Raw genomic sequence first — 23784 nt, forward strand, 5'->3', positions numbered from 1 at the left:
ATGAGGTTTTGCTCCTCCAACCTGACAATGGCTTCACTGTGGCAGTAGAGGAGGCCATGGACCAAAATGTCAGAATGGGAAGTAGAATTAAAATGGGTAGCCACTGAGAAAATCCACCTTTATCTACGTAGACAGAGTGAAGGTGCTTCACCTTTGAGTGTTAATGTTTTCAAGCTATTTGTATATCAAACTCATCTCTGAGACATCACATCACTGCAATAAAATGGGGGTTCAGGAGATAATTTGAGTTGTGATATTGACAAGAAATAAAGAGTTATTACATCTATGAAAACTATCATAAGTATGAATTACTTTTCTCATATTTGCACATGGTCAACCACATGCTGGTGATAGGCTATTGAAAATACATAACAATTGTGTAATTCTCTAAGAGAAAAACCATGAAGATAGAAGAAACATCAAGGCTTTAAGGAAACCGTAGCTAAAGTGTCACATGCCCGGATAATTGTGTTTGTATATATTACTTCCTATTTATAATGGGAGGTAGAAATGCTGATGCAAATTTTAACTTGAAAGTTGTTATTTTTATGTTTAAATCAAACATAACTATTCACCAAAAAAATCTATTTACTTTATATATCTGATGTTACATTCATTAATAAAAGTTAATAAAAGCAAAATATAAATACTGAATCTAAGGGAATTAAAATCCAAAGTAAATTGCTTAAGAACACAGAACAGTAAGCTCAGGTCAAGCCTTCTGGCCCATAATGTTGTACTGATCTTTTAACTTACTCCAAGATCAATCTAACCCTTCCCTCCCAAATAGCCCTCCATTTTTCTTTCATCCTTATGCCTATCTAAGAATCTCCCAAATGACCCTAAGACAAAGAAAGTAACAGCAGCCTGAGCATAAAACATTAGCAAGTGCAGTCAACAAATTTTGGAAAATATTTTAGAATCTGAAACAATTAGGTATAGTTCAATATTCAAGGCACAATTTGTTGTTTCTTATCATTGCTTGTGGATCCCTGGTTATAAGGGACTCAAAATAATTGGCATTTATAAAAATAGACCCTGAAAAAATGGGAAGAAGGAAAAGAAAAAAATGTTTCTTAAACTAAATTTCCTCTGCAGTCAAAACCTGGGAACAAAAAAGTAGACCAAAATCAGAGCTAAATTTCTTTCAAAGATCACAACTTCAGATAAAACTTGGGCATCCACAGATTAAACAAAAGTAAAAAATCTAACATATTTGTATAAATCAGAATGCACGTAGTCTCAGAACAGATTCTGACAATGTACCTGTGTATTTGAAGGTTCTTGTTTTGGTCCAGGGCTGGTCTGAACATAGAGCTGCGGTAAAACATCAGAATTTTATTATTCCAGAACTATAATAATATTAACATTATACAACAATCCAAAAGAATGTCTGGTTTAGAATTCCTCAGAATGGGACAGCACTGTAGCACAGCGGATGTCGTAATGCTTTACAGTGCCAATGACCCAGATTCAACTCCCACTGTTAATGTAAGGAGTTTGTACATTCTCCCAGTGGCCACGTGGGTTTCCTGCAGTTTCCTCCTACATTCCAAAGACATATGGGTTACTAGATTAGTTAGTCACATGGGTGTAACTAGGCAGTGTGGGTACGTTGGGCTGGGAAGGCCCCTTACTGAGCTGCATCTCTAAATAAATAAACATACAGTGCACCAACTGGCGCTCTGGTGCAGTCGGAACAATCTGGAGCTGAACACGCTCAAGACAAAGGAGATGATAGTGGATTTCAGGAGACATCCCCCCGCTATGTCTCCCCTCACAGTCCTCAGCAGTCCTGTGTCCACCGTGGAGAACTTCAGGTTCCTGGGAACCACCATCTCTCAGGATCTGAAGTGGGAGCAGAACATCAGCTCCATCCTGAAGAAGGCCCAGCAGCGGATGTATTTCCTGCGGTTCTTGAGGAAATACGGTCTGCCTCAGGAATTGCTGCTGCAGTTCTACACTGCAGTCACTGAGTCTGTCCTGTGCACCTCCATCATTGTGTGGTTTGGAGCCGCCACCAAGCAGGATAGAACCAGACTACAGTGCACAGTGAGGACTGCCGAGCGCATCATTGGAGCCTCCCTGCCCTCTATTGTGGACCTGTACTCTTCCAGGTTGAAGAAGAGGGCGGGGAACATCATAAAGGACTCCTCCCATCCTGCGCATGGACTGTTTGATCTGCTTCCGTCTGGTAGGCGCTTCAGATCCCTCCAGACTAAGACTAATAGGCACTGGAGAAGATTTTTCCCTACTGCGGTCACTTTGCTGAACAGTTAACTGCCGGTTAACTGTCGGCTAACTGTTACTTGGATTGCACTACCTGTATGTATAATCTATATTTTCATTTATATTTATCATTATTATTGTTATGAGCAGAGAGACAACATCTGCCGAAAGTAAATTCCTTGTATGTGCATAGGTACTTGGCGATTAAAGTCTGATTCTGATTCTGAGTTGTACACTGCTCGGTCGGGGTGGTTCTGATTGCTCTAAATACTTCAACCATGTGGATTACTTTTTCAGACAAAACTTACAAAATCAGGGTATGTTCATGAGGATATTCCTGGTACACGTTTCCCCTGCTATCCGAAGGTAGAGCATTCCTATGAAACCGTTTGTAAGCCAAAATGTCGTGAAGCGAAGAAGCAATTACCATTAATTTATATGAGAAAAATTTTTGAGCATTCCCAGACCCAAAAAATAACCTACCAAATCATACCAAATAGCACATAAAACCTAAAATAACACTAACATATAGTAAAAGCAGGAATGATATGATAAGTATACAGCCTATATAAAGTAGAAATATTGTATGTACGGTCTAGTTTCACTTATCAAAATCGGGAAGACAGCAAGCCAAAATCAATCTGGAGAAAAAAAATCGGCACGTACATGCATACATATGTACATGCGTACACACGTACACGCATGCGCACACAACTGCCCTCACAAGGCTTCACGGTCATGGTAGTCTTTCTCGGGGTAAACACACGTATAAAGCGGGCGTCTTTTTTCCGTAAAAGCAAAAATCCTCTTTGGTTAGCGAAAACACGTACTAATGTAGGTCTTTCATAACAGCAAGCTGTCGTAAAGCAAACTTTCAAAAAACGGACGCCACCTGTAGTTGGTAAAGGATACTTTCTCACTATTTCCCAGAAATGATTGGGACTGTGCTAGTTTGCCAAGTACTTATGATGGGAGAATAAGACCAGACCATAAGAACAGGGGTAGGCTACTTAGATTCTCCTGCCTGCTCTCCCATTCAATAGGATCATTTCTGATGTGACATTTACACATCCACAATACTGTCCTCTCCATAATCCTCAATTTCCTACTAATCTATCTGAGCCTGAAGTTTACCCAATGACGAACACTATAACAGAACTACCTGCTCACTACATGTGACCTAATTGGTGCCTTCATTGTTGCATCAACTTTCCTGCTGTTATACTCTACAGCCTTGAAATAAGAGCCAGCTTTGCATTATCCTTCTTGTGTACCCATTGCACTTATGTACCAAAGTTGCAAAGTTCCATAAAGTCAGTGAAAAAATTCCTCCCCAGGTCAGTTGTAAATCACCAGAGGAGTTCACTTCACTCAAAACATTACTGAACTGTTCCCACAACCTATGGTCTCTTTTTCAAGGACTCTTCACCCAATGTTCTCAATATTTATTGCTTATTTATTATTATTCTCTTTCATATTTGCAGTTGGTTGTCCTGTGCACATTCAGTGTTTGTCAATCCTTTTGGGAGTGGGAGTGGTCTTTCATTAATTCTATTAATTTTATTATGTAGTTCAGTCTAGTTTTTTATACTGTGTCACCATGGTCCTGAAAAAAATTGTCTCATTTTTACTATGCACTGTACCAGCAGTTATGGTCAAAATGACAATAAAAGTTGACTTGACTTATGTTTCTTGGATTTACTGTGTAGGCTGACAAGAAAATGAATCTCAGGGTGACATATAAGCATTTTGATAATAAATGTACAGGTGTCCCCCGCTTTACGAATGTCCGCTTTACGCCACTTCGCTTTTATAAAAGACCTACATTAGTAACCTGTTTTCACATTACAAAGAGGATTTTCGCTTTTAAGAAAATTTTTCCCATATAAATTAATGGTTCTTCGTTTTACTCCATTTCAGCTTAAGAAAGGTCTCATAGGAACGCTCTACCTTTGTAAAGGGGGGGACACCTGTATTTGAACTTTGAATTGATGAACTCTTATTGTGATTCTCTGACCTTTGGCTCTCCCATTACATGGAATGAGCAGTGCCTGTTTGGAGGTGAGGGAGAGCGAGATTTAAAAAGCTGAGCCTTTGGAACTTTTCCACGGGTTTGAAATATCATGAACATTCATTTATTTAGAGCTGAGTGAGCATGAGATTTAAAAAGTGAATGCGACCTTGCAGAACTTTTTGAGATATCATGGTTTATTAGGCACTTAAATGCTATAAAAAGGTGAGGGTTAAGCAGAGCAGTCAGTGTTGGAGTGGGACAATGCTAGACTGGAGAGCAAGAGGCTTTGAGAAGAAGAGGCCAAGATAAAGGTAAGTTTCTACTAAGTTTTCTTCCTTTATTAATGGCTAGCTAGAGCAGTGAGAATAGATCCAGGGTCAGCAGTGTGCTCTTCTTCCAGATTTAGGAGATCTGGGAGATATCCAATCTCCCTGATAACTACACCTGCATGCTCCAGCTGCAGCTCCTTACAGAACATGTTAGGAAACTGGAGCTACAGCTGGATGACCTATGGCTCAAATGGAAGAATGAGGAAGTGATACATAAGAGCTACAAGAAAGTAGTCATCTATAATCTGCAGGAGTCAGGAAGGGCAATAGGCAGATAGCATAGAGCTTCTCTGTACCTGTTCTCCCTTCAGCAATAAGTATACCACTTAGATAAAGTTGAAGGAAAGCCAGAGTGACTAGGTCTAGCTCTGTGGCTCGGAAGGGAAGGGGGAGAAGAGGAGAGCAGCAGTGATCAGGGATTAATTAGTTGAATTGAATTGAATTGACTTTAGTTCTTACATCCTTCACATAAATGAATAAAAATCTTTACATTACGTCTCCGTCTAAATGTGCAATGTGCAATTTATAATTATAATAAATAGAATAGTCAATGTAACATAGAATACACTCAAATCAGTGTGAGTTAATCAGTCTGATGGCCTTGTGGAAGAAGCTGTCCTGGAGTCTGCTGGTCCTGGCTTTTATGCTGCAGTACCGTTTCCCAGATGGTAGCAGCTGGAATAGATCGTGGTTGGGGTGACTCAGGTCCCCAACGATCCTTTGAGCCCTTTTCTCACACCTGTCTTTGTAAATGTCCTTAATAATGGGAACTTCACAACTACAGATGCGCTGGGCTGTCCGTACCACTCTCTGCAGAGTCCTGCAATAAAGGGAGGTAGAGTTCCCGTACCAGGCAGTGATACAGCCAGTCAGGATGTTCTCAATTGTGCCCCTGTAGAAAGTTCTTAGGATTTGGGGCCCATACCAAACTTCCTCAACTGTTTGAGGTGAAAGAGGCACTGTTGTGCCTTTTTCACCACACAGCTGGTTTGTATAGACCATGAGGTCCTCAGTGACGAGCATGCCGAAGAACTTAAAGCTGTTTACCCTCTCAACCCCAGATCCATTGACATCCATAGGGGTTAGCCCATCTCCATTCCTCCTCCAATCCACAACCAGCTCCTTTGTTTTTGTGACACTGAGGGAGAGGTTGTTTATGTCAAAGAGATTACTTCTTCCCTGTAGGCCACCTCGTTATTCTTTGAGGTGAGGCCAATCAATGTAGTGTGGTCAACAAATTGAATTAGCAGACTAGAGCTGTAGGTGGCGACACAGTCATGGGTATACAGGTAAACGAGGAGACTTAGTACACAGCCCTGAGGGGCTCCTGTGGTGAGAGTCAGAGAGGTGGAGGTGAGGGAGCCCGCTCTTACCACCTACGGCAACCTGACAGGAAGTCCAGGATCCAGCTACATAAGGCAGGGTCAAGGATAAGGTCTCTGAGTTTCCTGTCAAGCCTGGGTGGATTTATGGTGTTGAATGCTGAATTGTAATCGAAGAACAGCATTCTCACATAAGCATCTTTCTTCTCCAGATGTGTAAGGACAGTATGTAGAGCAGTGGCTATTGTGTCACTTGTTGATTGGTTGTGTCGGTAGGTGAACTGTAAATACACTTGCCAGTTGTGCTACGCATATCCTGAGTACTCACTCTGGGATGCCGTCCAGTCCTGCAGTCTTGCAACTGTCTGCTCGTGGGAAACATCTGCATACCTCAGCCTCAGAGATGACCAGGCTGCAGGATGTAGTGGTGGCTTTCCTCAGAGGCTCAGTTAGCATCAAACCAAGAATAAAAGCAATTGAGCTCATCTGGGAGAGAGGCCACGATGTTGGCGACACTACATTTGGTTCTGAAGTCTGCGATGGCATGCAACCCTCGCCACAAGTCACTTGTGCTATTAGTTAGAGGAACAGACAGAGCATTTTGTAGATGTGAAAGAGACTCTCAGATTGTATGTTGCCTTCCAGGTGCCAGGGTCAGGAATGTCTCAGACTGGGTCCACAGCATTCTAAAGGGGAAGGGCGAGCAGCCAGACATCATGGTACATATTTGTCCCAGCAACATAGATAGGAAAAGGGATAATGTCCTGAAGTGAGAATATAGGGAACTAAGTCAAGTCAACTTTTATTGTCATTTCGACCATAACTGCTGGTACAATGCATAGTAAAAATGAGACAACGTTTTTCAGGACCATGGTGTTACATGGCACAGTACAAAAAACTAGACTGAACTACGTAATAAAAAAAAACACAGCGAAAGCTACACTAGACCACAGACCTACACTGGACTGCATAAAGTGCACAAAAACAGTGCAGGCATTACAATAAATAATAAACAGGACAGTAGGCCAAGGTGTCAGTCCAGGCTTCGCGTATTGAGGAGTCTGATAGCTTGGGGGAAGAAACTGTTACGTAGTCTGGTCGTGAGAGCCCGAATGCTTCTGAGCCTTTTCCCAGACGGCAGGAGGGAGAAGAGATTGTATGAGGTACAATCTAGTATGAGGTACTAGGTAGGAAGCTGAAAAACAGGATCTCAATAATAGCAATCTCTGGATGGCTGCCTGTACCACTCAACAATGAAACAAGAATATAATGATCTGGCAGAGGAATGTGTGGCTGAGGAATTGAAGCAGGGGGGCAGGGTTTCAGATTTGTGGATCATTGGCATATCTTCTGGAGAAAGTATGACCTGTACAAAAAGGATGAGTTGGAAAAAAACTCTGGAAGGAATTATGGCAAAGCAGCAATGAGTGGAATTTCTGGAAGCAATGCAGAAGGGACAGGATATGTACATCACAAAGAGGAAGAAGTTTTCTAAAGGAAAGATGACATGACTGTGGCTAACAAGAGAAATTGAAGCCAACATAAAAGCCAAAGAAAGGGCATATAATAGAGAAAAAATTATTGGGACGTTAAGAGGATTGCAAAGCTTTTAAAAACCAACAGAAGGCAACTAAAAGAGTTAGTAAGAAGGTAAAGTTGGAATATGAAAGTTAGCTAGCCAATAATATTAAAGGAGATACCAAAAGTTTCTTCAGATACATAAAGTGTAAAAGAGAGGTGAGAGTGGATATAGGACTGCTGGAAAACTATGTTGGAGAGATAGTAATGGGGGACCATTACTAAACCAGAAGAAGAGGGCCTTTAAAGATGGTGATCGGTTGGAGCTTAAAAGAGTTCAGAAGGAACTCAGAGTACAGATAAGGGGGGCAAAGGAGCAGTATAGGAGGAAGCTAGAACAAAAACTGCAGAAAAAAAGCATGAAGGAGGTGTGGGATGGGATGAAGATCATCACCGGATGCGGTGCAAAGCGGGGGGCGAACATAAGTGGAGATGTGGAGAAAGCGAACCAGCTGAACAACTTCTTCAACAGGTTCGACAGCTCAATCTCATCCTCACCGCAGAAATCCACACCAGGCTTACTTCCCTCACAGGAAAATAGCCACTCACAGGAGACCTTGCCCACGCCCAGGATTACGGCTGCACAGGTGGAAGGTCAACTGAGGAAGATCTGTACCAGCAAGGCGGCTGGACCGGATGGAGTTTCCCCACGATTACTGAGGGCCTGTGCGACTGAGCTGGGAGAACCACTACAGCGCATCTTCAACATGAGCCTGGAGCAGAGAAGAGTACCCAGACAGTGGAAAACATCCTGTATTGTCCCGGTACCGAAGAAACCACAACCAAAGGAGTTGAATGACTTCAGACCTGTTGCCTTGACGTCGCACGTTATGAAGACCATGGAGCGGCTGATAATACAGAATCTGAGGCCACAAACCAGGCACGCCCAGGATCCTCTTCAGTTTGCGTATAAGGAGAAGGTGGGAGTGGAGGATGCTATCACGTATTTGCTGCACAAATCACTCTCTCACCTAGAGGGGGTCAGTTGTGCTGTGAGGATTACATTCCTTGACTTCTCTAGTGCCTTTAACACCATCCAGCCCAAGATCTTAAGGCACAAACTAACGGAGATGGGAGTAGACTCTCACATGGTGGATTGGATAGTGGACTACTTGACAGATAGACCTCAGTATGTGCGGTTGGGAGACTGTAGGTCTGACACGGTGGTCAGCAGCACAGGGGCGCCGCAGGGAACCGTACTCTCTCTGGTCCTGTTCACCCTGTACACATCAGACTTCCAATATAACTCGGAGTCCTGCCATGTGCAGAAGTTCGCTGATGACATGGCCATAGTGGGGTGTGTCAGAAATGGACAGGAGGAGGAGTATAGGAAACTGATACAGGACTTTGTGATATGGTGCAACTCAAACTACCTGCGTCTCAATATCACCAAGACCAAGGAGATGGTGGTGGACTTTAGGAGATCTAGGCCTCATATGGAGCCAGTGATCATTAATGGAGAATGTGTGGAGCAGGTTAAGACCTACAAGTATCTGGGAGTACAGTTAGACGAGAAGCTAGACTGGACTGCCAACACAGATGCCTTGTGCAGGAAGGCACAGAGTCGACTGTACTTCCTAAGAAGGTTGGCGTCATTCAATGTCTGTAGTGAGATGCTGAAGATGTTCTATAGGTCAGTTGTGGAGAGCGCCCTCTTCTTTGTGGTGGCGTGTTGGGGAGGAAGCATTAAGAAGAGGGACGCCTCACGTCTTAATAAGCTGGTAAGGAAGGCGGGCTCTGTCGTGGGCAAAGTACTCGAGAGTTTAACATCGGTAGCCGAGCGAAGGGCGCTGAGTAGGCTACAGTCAATTATGGATAACTCTGAACATCCTCTACATAGCACCATCCAGAGACAGAGAAGCAGTTTCAGCGACAGGTTACTATCGATGCAATGTTCCTCAGACAGGATGAAGAGGTCAATACTCCCCAATGCCATTAGGCTTTACAATTCTACCGCCAGGACTTAAGAACTTTTTAAAAGCTATTATTAATGCTTTTTGAGATAGTGATTTAGATGCATATCATATTTTTTACTGTTAAGTATTGTATGTAATTAGTTTTGCTACAACAAGTGTATGGGACATTGGAAAAAAGTTGAATTTCCCCATGGGGATGAATAAAGTATCTATCTATCTATCTATCTAACAAAATGGCAGACTAACTGAATAAGCATTTTGCATCAGCCTTCATGATGGAAAACACAAGCAATATGATGGAAGTTCCAGGTATCAGGGGTCATAAAGTGAATGAAATTACCATAACCATAGATAGATAAGTCACTTGGACCAGCTGGTATACTTCCCATAGTTCTGAAAGAGGTAGCTGAAGAGATCGTGGAGGCATTAGTAATGATCTTTCAAGAAACACTAAATTTTGGAATAGTGCCAGAAGACTGGAAAATTGCAAATATTACTTGACTCTTCAAGAAGAGAGAGAGGCAGAAGAAAGGAAACTTCAGGCCAGTTAGTCTGATCTCAGTGGTTAAGAAGATGTTGGAGTCGATTATTACAGAGAAGGTCTCAGGGTACATGACAAAATAGGCCAAATTCAGCATGGTTTCAAGGAAAATCTTGCTTGACAAATCTGTTGGAATTCTTTGAAGAAACAACAAGTAGGATAGACAATGGAGAATTGGTTGACGTTATGTACTTGGTCTTTCAGAAGGCCTTTGACAAGGTGCCGCATATTGAGGCTGCTTGACAAGCTAAAGGCCCATGGCATTACAGGAAAGATTCGAGCATGGATAAAACAGTGGCTGATTGGCAAAGGCAAAGAGTGGGAATAAAGGGAGCCTTTTCTGGCTGGCTGCTGGTGGCCAGTGATGTTCCACAGAAGTCTGTGATGGGCCCTATTCTTTTTACCTTATATGTCAATGATTTGGATGATGGAGTTGATAACTATGTTGCAAAGTTTATAGACGACATGAAGATAGGTGGAGCAGAAGGTAGTTTTCAGGAAGTAGAGAGGTTACAGAGGACAGACAGATTGGGAAAATGCACAAAGAAATGGCAGATGGAATACAGTGTAAGGAAATGTATGGGCATGCACTTTGGTATGTTATGAGTGATGAACAGACCTGACGGACAATGGGGTGCAGAGTTAACCATTCCCAACCCCCCTCCTGAGAACTACAAACTATTGCGGTTGCTATGCTGCTCATGAGAGAGAGAGATGAAACACAGGCAAGAACATCTGCTACAAATAAGAGGGAGAGAGAAACTGTTGATTTACTGTATTCTGACTCTTCCTAGATTATTCACCCTCCACTACAAGGACTTTACTTTGCTCGTTAACATTCCTCAGGAGATAGCAGGAGTGGCCTGATTTGATGGACACGGTCATTCAGAGTTGATAGATAGCTGAGGCCCCGTGAGTGGGGATAAAAGACAGGTCTGGAGAGACACCCTTCTGACACACCAGTGGACACTGACTGAGTGTTGTGAACCCACAGAAAGGTGAGGGTTTCGGAGACCGAACCAGGAGATCGGTCAGTAAAGCTCACAGTGTTACAGCAGGGCCGGTGGGGACTTGTGTGTGTGTCCACTCATGCCAGAGTGACGAGTCCACCACAGGAGAACGGTCTAGCAGAAGGACGGAGGGGTCATAACTGAATGACCACAACGATACGACGGATTAAGAAAGCAACGGAAGGTTTGCCTGCTGTAGCTGTTACATCTTGCTTGCTCTCTCTCTCTCTCTCTCTCTCTCCAACGATTTCAACACAACCATAAACTACCTCAGCATTTATGAACTGAACTTCATACTTTTCTATGACAATTCATTTACCCCTAGACATCGATAGAGCTTGTTTATTATTGCTTATTATTATTCCTACACTTTTAGGTTTATTACTGCTAACTTGTTTTATACGTATATTTGCATTTTTGATACTGTATTGTGTAGTTTACTAATAAACATCTTTAGTTTTGGTACCACCAGACTCCCAACAGATTCTTCTTTCTCTGCTGGTCTGACACCCAGTTACGGGGTACGTAACAGGTAGAAAAAATGAAAAGGTTGACTATTTTCTAAATGGAGAGAAAATACAAAAAAAAACCTGAGGTGCAAAGGGGCTTTGGAGTCCTTGTGCAGGATTTCCCTGAGGTTAATTTGCAAGTTGAGTCTATGGTAAGGAAGGCAAATGTAATGTTAGCATTCATTTCAAGTAGACTTGAATATAAAAGTAATAATGTTATTCTGAGACTGTATAAAGCACTGGTGAGACTTCACTTAGAGTATTGTAAGCAGCTTTGGGTTTCTTATCTTAGAAAGGATGTGCTGAAACTGGACAGGGTTCAAAAGAGTTTCACAAAAATGATTCCAGGACTGAATAGCTTGTCATATGATGGCTCTGGGCCTGTATCCACTGGAATTTAGAAAATGAAGGGTGACCTTATTGAAATCTATTAAATGGTGAAAGGCCATGATAGAGTGGACGTGGAGAGAATGCTTCCTCTGGTGGGAGTGTCTAAAACCACAGGTCACCTACTCAGAATAGAGGAGCATCCTTTTAGAATGGAGATGAACAGGAATTTCTTTAGGTGGTGAATCTATGGAATTCTTCATCACAGGCAGCCATGAATGCCAAGTATTTATGTATATTTAAGTCAGATTCTTGATTGGTCAGGACATGAAGGGATACGGGGAGAAGGTAAGAGATTGGAGCTAAGAGACAAATTGGATCAGCCATGATGAACTGGCAGAGCAGACTTGATTGGGCCAAATGGCCTCATTCTGCTCCTATATTTTATGGTATTATGGAGTTACACCTAAACTTGAGGTGGACCAATATCCTTGCAGGCAGATTTGCTAGAATTGATTGGCAGGGTTTCAACTAGTTTGTCAGGAGTATGGGAACCAGAGTGATAGATCAGAGGGTGGGGCATTTAGCAGAGAAACTGTGAGTAAGGATAGGCAGTTGATAGGGCAAAATTGTAGTCAGTGAGATGGGTTGAAGTTTGTCTATTGTAATGCAAAAGGCATCAGGAACAAGAGTAGGATGGCAAATATTATTCCTTTATTCAAGAAAGGGAACAGGAAGATCCCCACATGCTCCATGGAGTTCGTAATAACTTTAGTATATATATCTTCCAATATCCAGGCATTCCTTTTTTTTCTTTCTTTCTTTCTTCTTTTTTTCAATAGGGATGTTAGGGGGGAGGGGGGATGGGTAACACATATTTTCTTTTTCACACACTTTTATCCTGTAACTATTTGAAAACACAATAAAAAAAGTTTTTTTTAAAAAAGGGAACAGGAATAACCTTGGGAACTATAGATGAATGATCCTTACTTTAGTATTAGGAAATTATTGGAAAGTCATGTGTATTGTTATTTAACTATATACATGTATACCATCAAACGAGACAAAATTTATGAGCATTTGGAGAAACCAAGTCTGATTAGGGATAGTCATAATGATGTTATGAAAGGCAGGTCATGCCTCATGAGCCTAACTGAATTTTCTGAGTTTCTGAGATACTCAGACCACCCTGTCTGGCATCAACAATCATTCCACAGTGAAAGTCATGTAGGTCACATTTCTTCCCCATTCTGATGTTTGGTCCAAACAACAACTGAACCTCTTGATCATGTTTGCATGCTATTATGCATTGAGTTGCTGCCACATAGGATGTGACACTGAAGATGTGACAAAGCACATTAATGAAGAATTGAGCAGTAGATGTTGTGTATATGGATTTTAGTAAGGCTCCCCATAGTGAGCTCAAGCAGAAAGTCAGGAGGCATGGGATCCAAGGAAAATTGGCTGTGTGGATTCAGTTCAGCTTGCCCATAGAAAACAGAGGGTGGTTGTGAAAGAAGCATATTCTGCCTAGTGGTCAGTGACTAGTGGTGCTCCACAGGGATCTGTTGTAGCACCACTGCTATTTGTGATTTTTATAAATAACCTGAATGAGGGCAGGTGAAGAGGTTTGCAGATGACACACAGGTTGGTGGAGTTACGCATAGTGTAGAATGTTGCCATAGATTACAACAAGATATTAACAGGATGCAGAGCTGGGCTGAGAAGTAGCAGATGGAGTTCAACCCAGAAAAGCATGAAGTGATTCACTTTGGAAGATCGAATTTGTAGGCAGAAAATAGAGGTAATAATAGGATTCTTAGCAGTGTTGAGCAACAGAGGGATCTTGAGGCCCATATCCATAGATCCCTTAAGTTGCTGTACAAATTGATAGGGTTGTTAAGAAGGCGCAAAGTGTGTTGGCCTTCATTAGTCAGGAAGACTGAGTTCAAGAGCCCCAAGGCAGCTCTATAAAATCTTAATTAGACCACACTTGGAATATTGTGTTCAGTTCTGGACCCCTCATTAAAGGATGGATGTGGAAGTGTTTGAGAAGGTGCAGAGGAGATATACAATGATGCTGCCTAGATTAGGCAGCATGTCTTACGGGGAAAGGTTAAGTGAGCTAGGCTTTTCTATTTGGAGCAAAGGAGGATGAGACATGAATTGATAAAATTGTACAAGAAAGGAGGCACAGATAGAGTGGACAGCCATACACTTTTTCTGATAGAAATGGAAAATATGGGGGGGGGGGTATGATTTTAATTTTATGGTGATAGGACAAAAGCATACGGGGATGTCAAGTTAAGAGTTGTTTTTTTTTGTTGTTTTTTTTTTACAGAGTGTGGGTGCCTGGATGATTGCCAATGCACTGCCAGGGGTAGTGGTGCAGGCAGGTACATTAGAGACTTTTAAGGAATTCATAGGCACATGGATGAAAGTAAAATGGAGAGCTAAGTGGGAGAGAAAGATTAATGATAGAGTAGGTTAAAAAGTCAGCACAGCATTGTGGACTGTGCTGTAATGTGCCAGGTTCCATGAAACATCCACTCAGTGGTTACCCTGTTTAGCCCTAAAATGATCACCACCTTCTTTAGTACTCCACCTAACAGAATCCAAACCAGTTGTTGGATAATAACTTCATAATCCAGAGCATCCTTCTCTGAATTGCTTCCAAGGAAGTAATATCTTAAATAGGAAAATTAAAATTGTTTATAGTTCTGCTATAGCACAGTTCCCTAGAGCAAAATGGATATGCGTTCACTGCCCACTTTATTAGGCACCTCCTGTATTGAATTACTGTCGCTTTCCTGTCAGTGTGAACCAGTTGGGCCATTCTCCTCTGACCTCTCATTAACAAGATGTCGTCACGCACAGAACTGCCGTTCACTGGATTATTTTTTCGTTTCTTGCACCATTCTCCAAAATCCCAGGAGACCAGCAGTTTCTGAGATACTCAAACCACCCTGTCTGGCATCAACAATCATTCCACAGTGAAAGTCATGTAGGTCACATTTCTTCCCCATTCTGATGTTTGGTCCAAACAACAACTAAACCTCTTGATCATGTCTGCATGCTATTATGCATTGAGTTGCTGCCACATAATTGGCTGATTAGATATTTGTATTAATGAGCAGGGGTACCTAATAAAGTGGTCACTGATTGTATAAAGCAGTTAATGAATTAGGAACACTGTTTGTATTCCACAGGACAAATCTGGAATAATCTGAATTTGATTGGGAATAGAGAACCACTTGTTTGGAAACTAACAAGCAAGAAAAAACTATTGAGGGAAAAAAATCTGTTCGCATGTAACCTCTCTGCAGTAATCGAACACCTTTGTCTCTTAAGAACAGAGGCTGTAAATTTAATGGCAGAAAGCCATTAGAAATTGAAAGTAATGGCTTTCTTTGACACAATGCAAGGATTTTTTTTAAACAATGTAATATACATCCTTCAGTATTTTTAGCTTGCAACAAACATTGTTTTTAAAAAAAACATTTATTTTTGAAAATCTTATGGGAAAAATAACTTACTGTAAGTCTGTATCTTTCTAACCATTAACTCCCTCTTCCCTACTGACACAATTGCTTTTAGCATGGGATCTTATACAGTGTGAAGCTTCTTAGGAACACGATGTTATCAAAGAACTAACTGAAATGTCGGGCATTACAAGACTACAGCTCAGCATTTAACACAATTAATCCAATAGCTCTGATCAAAATGCTACAAAACCTGGGCCTCTGTACTTCCCTCTGTAACTAGATCCTTGACTTTCTCACCAGAAGACCACAGTCCATGTGATTGGAAAAACAACCCCGCCTCACCATAATTGACACTGGTGCACTTCAAGGATGTGTGCTTAGCCCACTGCTCTACTCTCTCTATATCCGTGACTGTGTGGATAGGCACAGCTCAAATGCCATCTATAAATTCACCGATGACACAGTTGTTGTTGGCAGAATTTCATATGGTGACAAAAAGACATACAGGAGTGGATAGATCAGCTGGTTGAGTGATGTTGCAGCAACTACCTCGCACCCAATGTCAGAAAGACCAAAGAAGTTATTGTGGACATCAGAAAGGGCAAGATTAGGGAACACATACCAACCCTCATTGAGGGATCAGAAGTGGAAAGGATGAGCAAGTTCAAGTTCAAGTTCCTGGGTGCCAACATCTCTAAAGATCTATCCTGGGCCCAACATATCTATGCTATTACAAAGAAGGCATGACATCAGCTATATTTTATTGGAAGTTTTGGAGACTTGGTACATCACCAAAGACTCTCTCAAATTTCTATAAATGTACCATGAACAACATTCTAACCGGCTGCATCAATGTCTAATATGCCTCAGTGCTGGGGGGGGGTCACCGCATAGGATCGAAATCAGTTGCAGGAAGTTGCTAACTCAGTCAAATATCATCATGGGCACTAGCCTCCCCCCGTATCCAGGACATCTTCAAGGTACAATGCTTCAAAAGGGCACCATCCATCATTAAGGACCCCCATCATTCAGGACATGTCCTCTTCTCATTGCTAACATCAGGGAGAAGGTACAGGAGACTGAAGGAACACACTCAATGATTCAGGAATAGCTTCTTTCCCTCTGTCGTCAGTTTCCTGAATGGTCATTGAATCCATGAACTTATCTACTTTGTTTTTTCTCTTTTTGCACTAAATTTTTAACTATATATACTCCTTACTGTAATTTGCAGTATTTTTATTATGTACAAGGTACTGTTGTCATGTGACATTCAGCCTGATTCTGATGTGATCTCATTGGTGTCTTTGCAGCTGCATTAAGCTTTACTAATTTTACACTCCACCCCCTTGAAATTGGGGCCAGCATTCCATTACCCTTCTCTAGTTCCTGCTGTACTTTTGTAGAGGCCTTCAGTGTTTCACTCAAAGGCCCTCCCCCCAAACAAATTACTCATAAGTCTTATTTTCCTTACTATTTGTGACCTCCATCCAATAAACTCAACATACTTACAGCCCTATTGCCCTGTTTATTATTTATTGTAATGCCTGCACTGTTTTGTGCATTTTATGCAGTCCTGGGTAGGTCTGTAGTCCAGTGTAGTTTCTTTTTTCTCTGTGTTGTTTTTTACGTACTTCAGTCTAGTTTTTGTACTGTGTCATGTAACACCATGGTCCTGAAAAATGTTGTCTCATTTTTACTATGTACTGTACATAGTACATGGTCGAAATGACAATAAAAAGTGACTTGACTTGATATGGCCAAATGATGATTAGATCACTTGATGTATCAGAATCAGGTTTAATATCACTGGCATATGTCATGAAATTTACTGTTTTGTAGCAGCAGTACATTCAATACATAATAATAAAAAGTATAAATTACAATAAGTACATATGAAAAAGAAATTTTATTTAAATAAGTACTGCAAAAATAGAGGAAACATATTGCAGTAGTAGTCAATCTTATAAACCTAATGTGGAAATGTGTTTTTATAGTGAGTCTTGGCACAGTGATCATTGAAGTTGGGAATAGGTTTGCTGTGTGACAGTCAAGCATTTCTGAGAGAATTAAAAGAGCATTGACACCTAAAGGTCTTGTAATACATAAATATGCTGGTTGTTGAGTAAGGATCTGAGAATCTCAGGGGGATGAAACCATTTATAGGTCAGAGGGAAAAAAAGAGGCTCCAGTGTACAGTACTTGATCAACAAGTATCAGCTGAAAGATACAACAGCTGGTAACCAATTCAAATAGTTGAAGAAATAATTCACAAGTGTTAATAACAATGTATCCCTTAAGGATTGACTGAAATGTGATATGAAGATGGTAACCACATAAATTTAAAAACTCTTTATCAGATTAAAAGTGTGACTTAAAGTACAACCAAAACGAGTTGTCAGCCTGAGGACATGAATCACTGAACAAGCACGAAAAGGCCAAGGAACTGAAAAAGGAGAAAGGCAGCAGGGGAGTAAATACACAAGAAATATAGAGACAGATTTGTGTTTTCATAAAAATAGTAAGAGATTAGTGACAATAAACTCTCGTCCTTTATTGACAAGAGTCCTAGAAAACTAGAGAAGGGAGCTTAAGAAACATTTACATGTGAAAACAAAAAATAAGAGCATGTGATCTACGTTCTCCGGCAAAGGAACAGGCCTACGATGAACCAAACTAATTACTCTAACAACTATTCCCTTCGGCTTACATATGGTTCAAACCCCGCCATTCTGTGTCTATCTGAGAGCACCTTCTATCGTATCTTCCTTCCCCACTGTGCATAAATAATTGCCCCGCAGGAGGAAATCAAACCTTCGTGATCGTATGGAATCATCTATACCTATTTGCATCCTCCACAAATTTTATATTTTTCATATAACTTCTCTCTTTAATTCAAGCACATAATATAGAGAAATTAAAAATACAGATCTGGGTAAAGTTAAGAAACCATTTTTTTTCTGGCGGGGTGTTCAGCCTGCTGTCTAGCCATTTCAGTTATCACCGCCCCCAGTACAAACGTCACACAATGCAGCTTTGTGGCCGGCGGTTGGACAACCGTCCTCCTCCTCCTCCTCCATTCCACCACCTCCGCCACTCTCTTCCACGCCATCGCAGGCGGCGCAGAAACAGGGCCCAGAGGGCCGCGAACTGTCCTCCGGACCTCAGGGTGTCCACGGCGCGCTGAGGAGAAAACCTCTCCCGCCGCCGACACAATCAACACCCCCCCCCACCCCCCACCGACGCACGCAGTGCTCGGCGGGGGGAAATGTCGCGCCCTTCCTCGGGGCGGCGGAGGCCGAGGTCTCCGCCGTCTGCCGCGTCCCGGCATCAGCCGGTACAAAGTTGGACACAATGCACGGTCCCGCTTGCACACTCACCCCCACCTTGTCGGGCTGCCCGGAGGTGCCGGCTCGCTCGTCCTCACACATCGTCGCTTCCCCTGGCGCAGGAAAAGCCCCACCATGTAACGCTGGGGGTTTTATTCACGCACCGATTATCATTCTACTGTTATTTTAAAAATACTCTCCTCGCCGTGTTGTCAAAAAGCTATCGCGAGATTTGTCACCACTCCACCAATCATCCAGCAGACGCACCTCTGCCACTCCGTGACATGTTGCCCCATGCGTATGATCAGGCACATCTGTCACTTTAGCCTTGCTTGTTGGGGGTAGGACAATGGCTTTTTAAGGTAAAACTCTGCAGACGCTTTTAATAAAGCAGAAAAGGCTGGCAGTTGTAGCAACAAAGGGAAAGGCAAACAAAATCATCAGAACTGGGAAAGGGAGAAAACAAGTTCGTTTTAAAAGCAAGAGGAAATCTGCAAGATGCTGGAAGTCCAAGCAACGCACACAAAATGCTGGAGGAACTCGGCAGGCCAGGCAGCACCAAAGGAAAAGTACTCTTTTTCCATATTTGCTGCCTGGCCTGCGAGTTCATCCAGCATTTTGTGTGTGAAGTTCGTTTTCAATTGCGGATTATGGAAGGGAGGAGAAGCGTATCTCTGATATGGTATTGTGATGTCAGTGTTGTTGTGGGGGCAATAGCTGTTAACGAAGTTATCTAGCTGGTAAGTAAATGACAAGGTTAGGGACAGCATGAACAAAGGAACATAAAACTTGTGAAGTTACAGCAGTTAATGAAAGAGAATACAAGCAAAGGTCCAGACAGAGTGGATGTGAGGAAGATGTTTCCTATAGTGGGTGAGTCTAGGATTAGAGGGCACAGAGGGATGCCTATTTAGAAAAGAGATGAGGAGTAATTTCTTTAGCCCGACGGTAGTGTGAATTCATTGCCACAGACTGCTATGGAGGCCATGTCATTAAGTACATTTAAGTGGAGGTTGATAGGTTCTTGGTTAGTCAGGGCTTCAAAGTTAGTGCGGAATAGGCAGGAGAATGGGGTTGAGATGGAAAATATATCTGCAATGATGGAATGGCAGAGCATACACAATTGGCCGAATGGACTAATTCTGTGATGGTCTCATGTAAAAGCTGTTAAATGTTAAGCTATGAAAAAGGCCCAATGGTGAGAGTAAACCTGAGCAACTGAAGATGACATACAGCAAAACTAATCGTTTCTGATACAAATGGAGAAAATATTTGGAGATCTTAAATACATTCCTTGCATCTTTGCATCAAAGCAGCATCAGCTTCAAGTACTCTGTTCAGATTACAGAGTTGGATGTGATTGCTACCCTGAGGTAAATCAGGGTGGGTAAATCTCCAGGACCTGACAAGGTGTTCTCCTGGACCCTACAGGAGGCAAATGTAAAAATTGCTGGGCCCCAGCTGAGATAGTGAAATCATTCTTATCGACAGGAAGGGTACCAGAGAATCAGAAGATAGCCAATGTTGTTCTGCTGTTTAAGAAAGACTCTAGATAGAAACCAGGGAATTATAGGCTGGTGAGTCTGATATCAATTGTGGGAAAGTTATTGGAAAGTATTCTAAGGGACTAGTTATATAAGTATTTGGATAGACATGGACTGATTAAGGATAGTCAACATGGCTTCATGTTGTAGTACATCAAACCAATCTTATACAGTTTTTTGAGGAAGTTATCAAGAAAGTTGATGAAGACAGGGCAGTGAATGTTGTCTACATGGACTTTAGTAAGGCATTTGACAAGATCCCATGTGGGAGGCTGATCAAGAAGATTTAGTTGCTTGGCATTCAGGATGAGGTAATAAATTGGATTAGACAATTACTTTGTGGGAGAAGCCAGAGAGTGATAGTGGAGGGCTGTCTCTCTGAATGGAGGCCTATGACTAGTGGTGTGCGGTAGAGATTGGTGCTGAGTCCTTTGTTGTTTGTCATCTATATCAATGATGTGAATGATAATGTGGCTAACTGGATCAGCAGATTTGCAGATGACACCAAGATTGGGGGTGTAGTGGACAATGAGGAAGGCTGTCATAGCTTGCAGAGGGATCAGGATCTGCTAGAAAAATGGGCTTAAAAAATGGCAGATGGAACTTAATGCAGATAATTGCAAGGTTTTGCACTTCAGTAGAACCAACCAGGGTAGGCCTTACACAGTGAACAGTAGGGCACTGAGGAGTGTGGTAGAACAAAGGGATCAGAGAACATAGGTATATAATTCATTGAATGTGCCATCACAGGTGGATAGGGTTGTAAAGAGAGCTTTTGGCATGGCACATTGGCATTCATAAAACAATGTATTGAGTTCAGAAGATGGTATGTTATGTTGAACTTCTATAAGATGTCAGTGAGGCCTAATTTGGAGTATAGTATGCAGTTTTAGTCACCTATCTACAGGAAAGATGTAAACAATGTTGAAAGAGTGCAAAGAAAATTTACAAGGATTTTGCCAGGTCTGGAGGACCAGAGTTGTAAGGAAAGATTGAATAGCTTAGGACTATATTCTTTAGAATGTAGAAGAGTAAGAGGAGACTTGATAGATGTATACAAAATTATGAGGGGTATAGATAGGGTAAATGCAAACAGGCTTTTTCCACTGTGTTTGGATGGGACTACAACCAGAGGTCATGGCTTAAAGATGAAAGGTGAGGTTCAAGAGGAACATGAGGAGAAACTTCTTCCCTCAAAGGGCCAAAAGAGTGTGGAATGAGCTGCCAGCACAGGTGGTCCATGCCAGCTTGATTTCAATGTTCAAGTGAAGTTTGGATATGTACATGGACAGTAGGGATATGGAGGGCTATGGTCCCACTGCAGATTTATGGGAGTAGGCAGTTTAAATGCTTTTGGCATGGACTAGATGGGCCAAAGAGCCTGTTTCTGTGCTGTACTTCTCTATGACGGTATTGATTTCAGCTTTCTTTGTTCATATCAGACTTGCCCATTTCTGGTACAGATCATCCACATTTAATAGTTAATCATAAGCACAAGAAAGTCTGCAGATGTTGGAAATCCAAATTAATATATGAAATGCTGGAGGAACTCAGCAGGTCAGACAGATTCTAAGGAAGTTTATAAACAGTTGACATTCCAGGCTGAAAACCTTCTTCAGGACTGAAAAGGAAGGGGATAATGCCGGAATAAAAAGGTGAGGGAAGGGGAAGGAAGGTAGCTAGAAGGTGATAGATGAAGCCAGGTAAGTTGAAAAGATAAAAACTGGTCAAGGATGAATCTGATAGGAGAGGAGAGTGGACTATGGGAGAAAGGGAATGAAGAGGGTCCTTCCAGGTGAGGCAACATTTCAGCCGCAAATCTGATCTGGTCGTCTATTGTGTCCAGTGCTCCCAATGCACGCTTTGTCAAGCACTTCTGTTGCTTCTGCCAAAAACAGGTCTCCCCGTGGCCAAACATTTTAATTCCAATTTCCATTCCCATTCTGACAGGGTGGAGGAGCAACACCTTATTTAGGTAGCCTCCAACCTGTGGTCGTGAATATTGAATTCTTCTTCCAGCAAAAAATTCCCTCAACTCTTCTATTCCTTACTCTGGCTTCTTACCTCTTCTCACCTGCCTATCATCTCTCCATACGTCCCCTCCTCCTTCTCTTTCTCCTATGGTCCACTCACCTCTCCTATCAGATTCCTTCTTCTTCAGCCATTTATTTTTTCTACCCCGTCTGGCTTCACCTATCACCTTCTAGCTAGCTTCCCCCCACCCCCCCACCACATTTTTATTCTGACATCTTCCCCCTTCCTAAACAGTCTTGAAGAAAGACCTTAGCCTGAAATGGCAATATTTTATTAATTTCCATAGATCCTGCCTGACCTGCTGAGTTCCTCCAGAATTTTGTGTGTGTTGCATATATCTTAGTTGTTTAGTTCCTTTCCCTCTGCTAGCCCATATGCAACAACAATGTATTGTTTCCTGCTCAGCATTTCACACCTTTTGTATTGTCACCCATCTCTGCCCGCTGTCATTTCAGAGCTTTCACATCCCTTTGTGTTTTCTCTCTCTCTCTAACTATTCTCAATGAGATCATTTCATTTGCACATTATCTGCATGGCGTCATACCATAGATGTTTCATATTTGCACTTTTCATCTCCCCTCCAATTCAAAACAAATATACTCTCCTTGATAAGAAAAAAAACAGAAACTGCTGGGAATGCTCAATAGGGGATGCTGTATCTATAGAAAAAAGAGCAGTTAACATTTAGACTAAGGCCCTTCATCAAAACTTAGCAGTTGTTTTCTCTCTTTTCTAGTTTGGACAGAGGGTGTTCATGATGCTAAGTTAATCCTGTGTCTCTTTCCACAGATGTTGTCCAATGTTCAAGTATTTCCAGTATTTTCTATTTTTTTATTGGGACAGAGATTTGTGTGTAATGCTGGTTCATTTTTTTCCCAGATAATGACTCAAAGCTTCACAACTTGCCATTAATTATATTTCTGTATTATAGGCTGTTGCAAGAGTTGTTTAGGTCAATGTTCTTGATTGAAATTGCCTTGTTTCAGCAAGTATCTCTCCATAATCATAAGCTCAGAAAAGAGAATGTTTGTCTTACTTTTGGCTTTCTGGAAGCAGTGGGCATCTCCAAATATTAACATCTTTATGAAAGTAAAATGTACAAACTCTGATAGTAATTTTTTTTTTACTACTGACTATCTGTATTTTTATTTGTGGTATTCTGATGGTTGAGGAGTATCTCTAACATTGAACAGAAAGTAGAGAAGAAAGGTCTAAACAACCTTTCCATAACAGGACAATACATGCCAGTTTTGCCTGCCCCTGAAGAATACAGGAACTTATTTTGATAAAGATTACCAATGAGGGTAGCAAAAAAGGGCTTAACACAGTGTTACTACCAGTAAAATAAGTCACTTGTATTGTCCATTTCTGTAGACTGGAAATGGAGTCATTATAGTTCCTGTCTTTCAAAAAGCAAGCTCAACTACTTATAGCCCACTGAGAATTCAAATCCATAATACTTTCCATTGCAGCCACATTGTTTTATTGTATGGTTTCCAACACTAATTTTTAAAAACTCATGGTACTTGCTACTTCTTGTTTGTGGAAGTAATGTTGCCTACAACAGGTAACCGTTACATCATGTATGCAAGAGATACTGTAGATGCTGGAAATAAAAAG

General features: G+C 41.7%; 1 protein-coding gene across 3 annotated transcripts in view; it reads right to left on the reverse strand.

Moving 5' to 3' along the window:
- Positions 1–18815, reverse strand: part of smarca1 (SNF2 related chromatin remodeling ATPase 1) — a 107262-nt gene extending 88447 nt beyond the window's left edge. Inside the window, exons 1-2 of one of the 3 annotated variants that reach the window (XM_073058036.1) lie at positions 18638–18815; positions 1267–1317 (exon numbers count right to left, since the gene is read on the reverse strand). In XM_073058036.1, the coding sequence (XP_072914137.1) occupies positions 1267–1317; positions 18638–18688 (102 nt within the window). In that variant the 5' untranslated portion in view covers positions 18689–18815. The remainder of the gene's footprint in view (positions 1–1266; positions 1318–18637) is intronic. The other 2 variants (XM_073058037.1, XM_073058038.1) reach the window with 2 other exon arrangements.
- Between the last annotated feature and the right edge of the window lie 4969 nt (positions 18816–23784).

Source organism: Hemitrygon akajei, chromosome 10 (assembly GCF_048418815.1).
Source record: "Hemitrygon akajei chromosome 10, sHemAka1.3, whole genome shotgun sequence".
NCBI lineage: Eukaryota > Metazoa > Chordata > Chondrichthyes > Myliobatiformes > Dasyatidae > Hemitrygon > Hemitrygon akajei.